Raw genomic sequence first — 10,559 nt, 5'->3', positions numbered from 1 at the left:
CTCCTCATCTAGCATGTCACCGGATTCTACACCTTCATCTCCGGTGACTTCTTCGTCGCCACCCCCTGATTCTACCTTGGCTAGTCCTCCTTCTCTTGTTCCATCTCTTCCTCAGCATTACACTCGTCGTTCACGGCCTGTGGATGCTTCCTTGGCTGAGTCGTCCTCTTCCTCTCAGCCTACTTATGGCTTGCGTTCTCGTCCTCGTCCGCCTATTGATCGCTTTGGATTTCCCACCGCTGGTGCTGCTGTTCTTGAGCCGACTTCTTACCATCAGGCTGTTGTTCATCCTGAATGGCAGTTTGCGATGGCAGAGGAGATTGCTGCTCTTGAACGCACTGGTACCTAGGATCTTGTTTCTCTTCCTCCCGGAGTCCGTCCCATCACTTGTAAGTGGGTCTACAAGGTTAAGACTCGCTCCGATGGTTCTCTTGAGCGTCACAAAGCTCGTCTCGTGGCTCGTGGTTTTCAGCAGGAGCATGGTCGTGATTATGACGAGACTTTTGCTCCTGTGGCCCATATGACCACTATTCGTACACTTCTTGCCGTTGCCTCTACACGCCACTGGTCTATATCTCAGCTTGATGTTAAGAATGCCTTTCTTAATGGTGAGCTGCGTGAGGAGGTGTACATGCAGCCACCACCTGGGTATTCTGTTCCTGATGGCATGGTGTGTCATCTTCGTCGCTCTCTCTATGGTCTTAAGCAAGCCCCTCGCGCCTGGTTTGAGCGTTTTGCTTCTGTGGTCACTACTGCTGGTTTTTCAGCAAGTGTTCATGATCCCACATTGTTTATTCACCTTTCTCCTTGTGGCCGGACTCTTCTTCTTCTCTATGTTGATGATATGGTCATCACTGGGGATGACCCCGAGTATATTGCCTTTGTAAAGGCCCGTCTTAGTGAGCAGTTTCTTATGTCTGATCTTGGACCTCTTCGCTATTTTCTTGGGATTGAAGTCTCTTCTACCTCTGATGGCTTTTTTATATCCCAGGAAAAGTATATCCAAGATCTTCTTGCTCGTGCTGCTCTCTCTGATGAGCGCACTGTTGAGACTCCTATGGAGCTCAATGTTCACCTTCGTGCTACTGATGGTGATCCTCTTCCTGACCCGACGCGTTATCGTCATCTTGTTGGCAGTCTTGTCTATCTAGCTGTCACTCGTCCGGACATCTCTTATCCGGTTCATATTCTGAGTCAGTTTGTTTCTGCTCCCACATCGGTTCATTATAGTCATCTCCTTCGTGTTCTCCGATATCTTCGGGGCACGATCTCTCACCGTCTCTTCTTTCCTAGCTCCAGTTCTTTACAGCTTCAGGCCTATGCGGATGCTACGTGGGCTAGTGATCCTTCTGATCGCCGTTCGCTTTCTGCTTACTGTGTTTTTCTTGGCGGTTCTCTCATTGCCTGGAAGACGAAGAAACAGATTGCAGTTTCCCGTTCGAGTGCTGAGGCTGAGTTGCGAGCTATGGCTCTTTTGACGGCAGAGGTGACTTGGTTACGGTGGTTACTTCAGGACTTTGGTGTTTCTGTCACTACACCGACTATGCTCTTATCTGACAGTACAGGTGCTATTAGCATTGCGCGCGATCCTGTGAAGCATGAGCTCACCAAGCATATTGGTGTTGATGCTTTCTATATGCGCGCTGCTGTGCAGGATCAGGTCGTTGCTCTTCAGTATGTGCCTTCCGAGTTACAGTTGGCGGATTTTCTGACGAAGGCCCAGACTAGAGCACAACATGGCTTTTATCTCTCCAAACTCAGTGTTGTTCCTCCACCATGAGTTTGAGGGGGGTGTTAGAGTTATAATATAAGTCATGTATACCCCTTTGTATTTATCCCGTAGTATAAGGGGTTTCCTGCATATGTACCACACCTGTACATGTATATATATATCGGCCTATGGCCTCATGGGAATACAAGTTGCTTATTCCTAACAAGAAAGACCAAAGGGCACAGTTGCTTTCAATGCACATGCGTGTAAGAACTCTCAAAAGGGAAAAGGAAAGATGTGTATAAGAACTACACACACAAGCAAAAATTCTAGTATTGGAGAGTGGACGAAGCAACTAACACCGTCTTGTCAAAAATTTATATATGAACATTTTCTCTTTACTTGTCAGTACTTGGACTGTGAGATAAATGGACAAAACCCCATGTGTCTTGCGCTTGATGACAATTTGCATGGTCCTATGCAGTTTCGTTTGGTACTACCTCCGATCCATAATAAGTGTCGCAGTTTTGGACCAACTCCGGTTCAAAACCATGACACTTACTTTGAATCGGAGAGTAATACATTGACGTACAGGTAGAAACAACCTTTACATTGAAAATGGCTTATGAATCACGAAAATAAATAGATGATTTGCAACCACACGAACACCGAACTTCTGATGTTTCCAAGCGCTCTGTTTGACAGAAAGACTGGAGCTAGTTGCTGGAGTAGCTAAAGTGGAGTTGGTGGCACCGGGAGTTCATTATAGGTTATAACTGCCTGTGCGAAAAGATTTCTCTCAGGTTACAGAGCGTCACACCCTTCAGAACTTCTGTACAAACATGTGCTGCTGACCGCAATTGAAAATGCACGGTCTTGTATTGTATCAAGGTGCATCAAAAGCTTGCTGCCATCCTTGTGAGTGATTTTGGTTTAGATCACTCTGTCTTCACTTGATCAGCTGAGTTCTGAGGAAGGTTGTATAGGAGCAACCCAAGCACCAAGACAGCAGCGCCAACCAAAAAGGATGTGCTTAAACTTGTTCCTCCAGGCATGTATGGAAGAGGAAGTGACAGAACGTATATCGAAAGAGGTACTGCAGCGGAAGAAGGAATCAGAAAGTAAGAAATGAATAGGACTGACCACATAGAAGAATCATGTCTAATTGTGTATTTGCACGCACGTGCCATGCGCTAGGTACTTATCAGGGCATATGTGCTAGCACAATACTACGAAATGATTTGCATGCCAAACTAAATGTTTCAATTTTCAAACAGCTTTATCCTGCTACTTTTAACTAAAGTACAAAAACCTGTGCCTCGTAGTTATACGTCTGAACCATCATAGTGCTTCTTAAACTATTCAGAGGGAGTGTGTTTTGTTACTGAACCTGCTAGTGTTGCTGTTAGCGAAGCAACCAGTGCTGTAGACATCTTCACCAGATTTAGCACAGAAATGTTGAAGGCCATGTTCATAGTTATGAAGAGCAGTGGTAGCAAAGGGGCTCCAGGACAATCTGAAAACTCAAAACATCAGCACATGATTATGGTATCTTTAGGGAAAATTTCGAATGGCAGCCTCTCAGATTGACGTATACTCCCTCCGTTCCAAAATAGATGACTCAACTTTATACTAACTTTTTACTAATCAGTGGTCAAGGCATCAAGGTGACAAACAAGGGCCCTTCAACAAAATGAACTGCTATATATAGCGACTGTTGTGTTTGTGTATGCCATTCATAACCGAACAATTTGTCCAAGCAAATGAGAAAAGTACGATACTTATTACTGGAAAGATTCTAGGGAAGGTTTTTTCTCCATCCAACAACAGATTTGAAGTAATACATGGTATACGGAGTACAAGCAATGCTCAACTATTTAGCATCTGAAGATACTACGATTATGGGTAACACTCACCGTTCAGATTACCACCACCAACATTCAGAAAGCATGCAGCACCACGGTTTACATATGCAGGGAGCTCAGTCAACGGAATGCCTTTCAAATTAGAGAGAAACGGCAGGAGTAGCAAAACAAAAAGAGCCTGCATAGTTCAACATAGCAGATTTGGAGTGCACAAATAGGAGAAAAGCCAATGGATTGAGTGAATAAGGATACAACCATGAGAAAACTCCATAGCATCGTAAGGTACCAAACAAGACGGTCTGAGCAGCATTTCTCTTTTCACTAGTGGCTATTAAACCTACAATGTTTTAAAATAGAGATGACTTTAAGCTTACCTGGAATCCTGACCCAAAAGAGTTGACCACAAATATGTCAGGCCGCTTTCCCTGTGTAAAAACAAAGAGAACTAAGCCTGTCATGCTTTCAACTCAGAAATAGCTTAAAATAAGAACAAGAAATAGGTACAGCGAATATTCGCATTAATTATTTCCTGAAATCATTTTATTACGAACCTCAAGGCGTTTTGCACCATCAATGAAAACAAATTCCTGCCACGGTAATAACAAGATTTAGAGTTGGGATGACTGAAAGTTTCATCAGGGGTACACCAGCAAGTCCACTCAACCTTGATTATAGATGCACCAGCCTGACATGCAGATGAAGCCATCAAAACTGCTGGCCAAAAAAACTTGACATCAGACAGAGATGAACCACCGTTTGCTCCACTGCATTCATAAAGTAAAAGCATGGCCAGGAAATACTCAAAATCCAATCAACACATAAATTGCAAGTATTCCACATTCATCATATTAGCAACATTATAGCCATGTACTACCCTATCAGTGTAAAGCCATGGCCATTTCTCAGTCCGCACTTTTTTTTTCCGAACTTTTGGTTCATTATTTGTGCATTTTGTCTCGACCACTAACTGTACATCTGAAAGGTTGATCAGATGAGGACACAAAGCTACCAAACCACCCAAGAGGCAAGCCATATATAGGTGATCACACCACAAAAAGCTCCTTTGAGTATTATTCCAATTATAACAAGGTTTTATGGTTATCAGAAGTATCAGGTACATGAGCCTAAAGCAGTGAGCCTTGCTACAGAAAGACACATCTACCCCACTTGCCTTGGATGACTGACTACAATGTATGCTTAAGTAATCAATAGAAGGGGTTAATCAAGTGCAAGTGCTAGTACTTAGCCACAGCACCTTCACATACAGACAAGAGGGTGTTAGCTGCATGTCACTGAAAAATTACATGTTAGAAAACTGCCGGAAAATGTCCTAGCCTTATGCCCTTGATGCTACTGAGAAGTTGGAATGCAGAAAGAAATACTATAATTTTTGTATGAGTTGATTGGGTTTGTGCTAATAACTTTCCAAAATAAATTCTAGTTACATTGCGTTCTTTTAGTGGATGGAACCTAAAATATGTCACACAACAATCTTATCTTGTCGGCATTCTACAATATACCATTCCAGTGCATGAAGGTGCTCCAATAAATAGTTAGCAGCTGATAATTCCACCTTATCAGAAGCTTACACGAACATGTCCAATACATAATACCAATGAATATGTGATGCCCGATATAACAGACAGTTGGAAACAAATCAGTTCAAATTATGAGAACAGTGATGTGAAGTACATAAATGAGTCGTCCAAACAAGGCTAGATGTTCCAATTCATACCTTACTACTGATAGAATTACTCCAGTTGTAACAAGCAAGCATCCAAGAATTTGGTTTGCCCTATATTTCCTTCCCAAAACGATGACTGACAAAATAAGCTGCCATACCAGAAAAGACTGCAAAACAACAGAAAGTGTGTTAAGAGTACTGAGTCTGCACAAAATCACCGAAAGGAAGTACTAATCTTTATGCACAGCTATTAAATCTGGCACTGCAGCTAACAAGATTATCAAAGTAGTACGTCTAGAAAGCACTGAGATATGTAACAGAAGAACAACCTTAAGAGGGATGATAAGAAAATTGGAATAATAAATAAATCCAGGATATCACAAAGATGGGGATATAAGTATATGGCACCAAGTTAATACAGGATTGGATGTAAGCAGTACAATAGAAGGATATTAAATACTCAGAAGTCAAAATGTGGAGAATTTAAGACCTGTCAGGCGAAATAAAAACATAGTACCTGAGACAGCACTGGAATAGATGGCCCAGGCAACATAGCTGTGAGCATAGACAAAATGCAAATACAGAACTCATTGTAGTTATGTTCTGAATTGTGAAGAAACCATAGTTCAAGTAATGTATTACCTCCATCCTAAATTAGTTGTCTTAGATTTGTCTAGATACGGATATATCTAACACTAAAACATGTCTAGATACATCCGTATCTGGACAAATCTGAGTCAACTAATTAGGAATGGAGGGAGTAGCTGTTAAGAAGTGCATTTGAAATACTTAATTCTGAAAGTAAAGTACGAAAATCACTATCAGTAATCACCTGCAGCAGCCATGCCTGAAGCAACACCCATTGCTTCTAGCAGTCCAATTAACATGAAGCGCGATTTTGGAAGCGCTAGCATTTCTTTAGTGACAATACCGGCCTGATATCTTACGAAGAGAATAGAGAAGTACACTACAACATACCTGCAGAAATTAGGAAGTACACGAGGAGCACTCAGGAAATCGGTTTGTGCATTGACTTCACAGAAATCAGTGTACAAAAAGGATGCGCAAAAAGAAGTTACACATGCATTCAGTTGGTACGGAACTCTGAAAGGGTTGCACGTTGTTTTATAGCCCGTAGCACCGAATGTAAATTTCGCTGGAATTGAGCTTAGATGTCCTTGGAAGCATCAAACTTACCCAAACGTGAGAACTTGCGCGAGGAAGAAGGGGTAATTCTTCATGGGCACGAGCGCAAGCTTGTACAGCACCCGGTTCATCACCGCGAGCGCCACGGTGGCCGCCGCCGCGGCGGTGATCCCCGTCCCAGCATCGCCTCCTCCCCCTGAAACCGCAACCGCCGCGGCCGCCCGCGCGCACCGCATCTCTACGGGCAGCCGCCCGCCACCGCCGCCACGGGCGGTGCCGAGGGCCACGCGGAGGGGGGCCGGGACCCGCCGGCAGCCGTGGCGGAGGAGAGGCGGCGGCGGGCAGGGGAGGGGAGCGGAGAGGAGCAGCGAAATTGGCATGGCGGTCGCGGTGGGGTTTGAAGATTTCGCGGGGGGTTCGTTTGCTTCGCTCCGTTTATGTGGACGGCGACACTGCCAGTTCGCAGGCCGCTGGTTTCTCTGGCAAGTGGAACCCACGGGCTAAGCTGCTGGGATTAAACCCCTACCCTGCGGCCGAGATCCCCTCCCCTCCCGACCCTAACCCCTACGCCGCGGCGGCGCCTCTCCGATGGACGCCTCCGACGAGCTCCGGTCGCTGGAGGCCACGGGGATCTACCGCCTCGCGGGCTCTCGCGCCGCCTTCGTCGACCCGGTGCGCCTCCTCGGCGAATCCTACCGGCGCTTCCGCCTCGTCCCGTCGGCGTACTACTCCCGGAGCTTCGGCCCGTCGCGGCAGGGAGGCGAAGCGCAGGCCGAGGGGACGGCGCCGTCTCCCGACCGGAAGAAGCGCAAGCGGAAGCGCCAGACGAAGGCCCGGGAACTCAACGCCGTGGAGCGGATCGCAGAAGCGCGGCACCAGGTGACGATGTGACACATTGGTTTAGATTCGTGTTTTCTCATTTACTGATGTTTACTTCTTCTAGTAGTATGGTAGTATTAGGTAAGAGCTGAATCAATGAAAAGGGTTGTGCTCTGCTAATTCCTCGTTAGTGACAAGAACTTTACATTTGGCTCATACGCAGCAACGACAGTATAAACTAGAAAACGTTTAATACTGTCATGAGCAAACAAGAAATTTGGGATTGCCATTTTTCTAGGAATTTTTAGAGAGTAGCTGTTATTAACATCTGGTGTCTTATTAGGGCTGTTCGTGAAACAGTCTAGTGTGCCTATACCAATTGGTAGAGAAATAGGGTGAGTAGTGTTCTACAGGTATTTTGATGTAATGTTTGGATCTTTTGTGGTGCTCCATTTGCTAGGAAGCAAGGCCTTTGCTAATTAGCGCGCATAATTCACTCCTCGATGCGAAATATCTACTGGAATACCTTCCGGGTATGATCAAGGGAGATGAATGCAGGCCAGAGCTCGAAACTAGTTCTGAGAACAATTTTGTTGAGCTTGGGGGCTCATGGCGAGCACCTTTCTACGAGATGACTATTTGCTTTCAGAAGCCTCTTGGTCAGGACGAGGCCGGTAAAATAATCAAACCAAAAATTGTATGAGTACTTCTTGGTGCATATGATGCATAAGTGCATAAAGTCCTTCTTTACCATGTTTTAGGTACCTGTGATGTCCAAAAGAGATCCAGTCCATTGTTTAATAGAGTAGTCCGTGTTGAAGAAAACGGTGAGGCAGAAGGAGAATTTCAGGGTAGACTTTATGTTTTACCAAAAGGAAGTTGCTTCATGATGGTGAGTTAATCATTCTTTAGTGCAGGTGTCTCATCTAATTTCATCTAAGTGAACACAGTCCATACTTAACGCTCTTTTTTTGGCATGATGCTGATGATACATAAACTGAAGACCGACTTCACACATGTTCGTGATCTCATTCCTGGTATGTGGAATGTAGCATAAAAATGTTTTTATATGTGTTATAGATCTTGCTGTGCTTGTTAAGGTTGTGTTGGCACATGTACTTAATTCGTTTATTTTGTGGATGATGTTGTCTTTCTCCAGATAATCCTAATACAGGGTACAACCTTATAGTTATTGACCCACCTTGGGAGAATGGATGTGTTCGCCAGAAAGAAGCGTAAGTTAACTCTTTCTTTCTTCTTCTTCTGCCAAGTAAGCGAAACTTTAGATTGTCCGGGCTTATTGATGGCCAACTTTCCTGTATTTCTCCTTTGTGTTTATTTGTGGCATGCCTTAGTTAAACTACACTGAATTGTTAACTTTCTGCCTCTCTTTTTTAATTAACTACACCCTCTGTTCCTAAATGTAAGATGCTTTGGCAGTTCAATTTGAACTGCCAGAATGTCTTACATTTAGAATCAGAGGTAGTAGTTAACCTCTGGATCACTATGCTTGAATGTTAGCACAGCTATGTGATATCTGACCTATAACGCATGGTTCTTTTCTTACTATTCCTGAGTATTGCATTTGTAATTACAGCATTTCTTATTTCTTGAAGCCTTCTTTCATATGTATCTTTGGGTGTCCTATTATTTACAGGTCTTTATGATACACTGACCATGAACCATGTGTGCTGCTATCATGTTCTCCTGTAATAAAACCCGATTTGGGGATATGCTTGTTGGTAGTTTCTTTCTTTTTTTTTGCGGGGGACTTGTTGGTAGTTTCATGAAAACTAAATGTTCTTGGACTAAAACGGATCCATCTTGTCTATTGTTGTCATCTTTCTAATTATAATAATCCCATTTATGCACTGTCGGCTAAGCACTTTTATGAATTGCAGTTCATTTATTAAACAATTTATGCCCTAGGTATCCTACACTTCCCAATAGAAATTTGTTGTATCTTCCAGTTCAAGAACTTGCACATCCAGCTGGAGCTCTTGTAGTTTTGTGGATTACAAATCGGGAGAAACTGCGAAGATTTGTTGAGGAGGAATTGCTTCCATCTTGGGGAGTCAAAGACCCAACGGAGTTTTATTGGCTGAAGGTTTGCAGCTAATATCCATGTGCCACCGTAACAATGATTTCGTTGACTACAATGGTGTCATTAGTTTTGTGCAATGTGGTCCTGAAAATCTCTACAAATGACAGGTGAAGTCGGATGGTTCACTGATTGGCGATCTAGACTTGTTCCATCACAGACCTTATGAGTGTCTCCTTCTTGGCTACATCAATGTTGTGAGTTCTTTCCTCTAGATTATTTGCCTTTTTTTTCTTCTGGAATTCAACATTTGATCTGGACCGTGTACCCTGAAATTGATATATTCTAGTCTCCTGGCTTTCTTCCTGCAGAATAGAGAAGCTGAGTCAGGATCGAAGTTTAAGGTTCTACAAGGCAGCCAAGTAATTATGAGTGTTCCGGGTGCGCACTCAAGGAAACCTCCTCTTCAGAGTATCCTTGCCTGTGATTTGTCACATTATGTCCTATTTATCTTTTTAGTTAACCATTTGCAATGAAGCATATGTCCTGTCGTAAATGCAATGCGGCTCTTTTTATAGTTGCAGTATGATTTATGCCCAATCCTTAACCAGCAAAAGAAATTCTTTCAGAATATATTCCTGGTCCTAAACCTCCAAGGTGCATAGAGCTTTTCGCAAGAGAATTGGGTTCCGGGTGGACCTCGTGGGGGAACGAGCCGCTCCATTTCCAGGATTCCGCATACTTCTCAAAGAAGTAAATTGATAGACAGGAGCATGGTATGCAGAGTTGAACAGTCGCTGTATCGACGTAATGCTTTGTCTTGTAGCGTTATGTCTCGTGTGTCTTCTGTAAATAGCTCATTTCTTTCGGTTCTCTTATAATTCCTAGTCATGCCTCGCGTTTTACACTGCTGTATTTAGATTCTCTTATTAACTGACCGTATCATGCCTTGTTGCTTCTTCAGGTGGTGAAGAACACCTGCGGCTGGATTTCGCATAGCGCTACACTGCATTTTGGACACTGGTTACCACTTACCACTAGTAGCTACGTAATTGGCACGGAATGGCAACTAACGAGGCGCAGTTTTGTCAAAAGTTGGTAGGTTCGGTTTGAACTCTCTAAGCTTGACTCAAGGACGATCCACATTACAATGCCGTTCCCTGCAGAACTGCATCCTGCTGCTGCTTCTGTTCCCTGCTGCAGTGATCAAAAGTTGCCACCAAAAACTTGAATTGAGCTCTATTGATCTAACATGAATCCTGGTCCATTCTTGAAGGGAACATTTGGATGTAA

The 10,559-nt window shown here is 43.8% G+C and overlaps 2 protein-coding genes across 4 annotated transcripts; one reads left to right on the top strand and one right to left on the bottom strand.

The window, feature by feature from the left end:
- Positions 1-2,306: 2,306 nt before the first annotated feature.
- LOC123098384 (protein CLT2, chloroplastic) lies at positions 2,307-6,938 on the bottom strand. Its single transcript, XM_044520356.1, has 10 exons — positions 6,458-6,938; positions 6,093-6,238; positions 5,778-5,815; positions 5,312-5,427; positions 4,241-4,340; positions 4,128-4,163; positions 3,951-4,001; positions 3,628-3,754; positions 3,102-3,227; positions 2,307-2,807 (listed from the first exon to the last, which is right to left on the bottom strand). The coding sequence occupies exons 1-10, from the start codon at positions 6,784-6,786 to the stop codon at positions 2,650-2,652; spliced, it is 1,227 nt and encodes a 408-aa protein (XP_044376291.1). The 5' UTR covers positions 6,787-6,938; the 3' UTR covers positions 2,307-2,649.
- LOC123098383 (methyltransferase-like protein 2) lies at positions 6,842-10,523 on the top strand. Of its 3 annotated transcripts, none has more exons than XR_006447730.1 (10): positions 6,842-7,285; positions 7,686-7,899; positions 7,987-8,117; positions 8,229-8,262; positions 8,385-8,460; positions 9,155-9,332; positions 9,437-9,523; positions 9,638-9,737; positions 9,884-10,073; positions 10,231-10,523. XR_006447730.1 is itself a non-coding variant. In XM_044520355.1 (10 exons), the coding sequence occupies exons 1-9, from the start codon at positions 6,995-6,997 to the stop codon at positions 10,021-10,023; spliced, it is 1,239 nt and encodes a 412-aa protein (XP_044376290.1). In that variant the 5' UTR covers positions 6,842-6,994; the 3' UTR covers positions 10,024-10,042; positions 10,231-10,523. The 3 variants fall into 3 exon arrangements, 2 of the variants coding, with proteins under 2 accessions (XP_044376290.1, XP_044376289.1); XM_044520355.1 differs by having other exon boundaries at positions 9,896-10,042; XM_044520354.1 differs by having other exon boundaries at positions 9,884-10,042.
- The last annotated feature ends 36 nt before the right edge of the window (positions 10,524-10,559 follow it).

The sequence above is a fragment of the Triticum aestivum genome, chromosome 4D (assembly GCF_018294505.1).
Source record: "Triticum aestivum cultivar Chinese Spring chromosome 4D, IWGSC CS RefSeq v2.1, whole genome shotgun sequence".
Classification (NCBI taxonomy): domain Eukaryota; kingdom Viridiplantae; phylum Streptophyta; class Magnoliopsida; order Poales; family Poaceae; genus Triticum; species Triticum aestivum.
This window is presented reverse-complemented; position numbering and strand designations above follow the sequence as displayed.

Coding starts and splice junctions, on each gene's coding strand:
- LOC123098384 (XM_044520356.1), bottom strand. CDS start 6,786: ATGCCAATTTCGCTGCTCCTCTCCGCTCCCCTCCCCTGCCCGCCGCCG. Junction 4,341..5,311: donor GTAATTCTATCAGTAGTAAG/GTATGAATTGGA, acceptor TTATGAATGCAG/TGGAGCAAACGGTGGTTCAT. Junction 4,164..4,240: donor CTGGTGCATCTATAATCAAG/GTTGAGTGGACT, acceptor TTACCGTGGCAG/GAATTTGTTTTCATTGATGG.
- LOC123098383 (XM_044520354.1), top strand. CDS start 6,995: ATGGACGCCTCCGACGAGCTCCGGTCGCTGGAGGCCACGGGGATCTAC. Junction 8,263..8,384: donor TGTTCGTGATCTCATTCCTG/GTATGTGGAATG, acceptor GTCTTTCTCCAG/ATAATCCTAATACAGGGTAC. Junction 9,738..9,883: donor AAGGAAACCTCCTCTTCAGA/GTATCCTTGCCT, acceptor AACCAGCAAAAG/AAATTCTTTCAGAATATATT.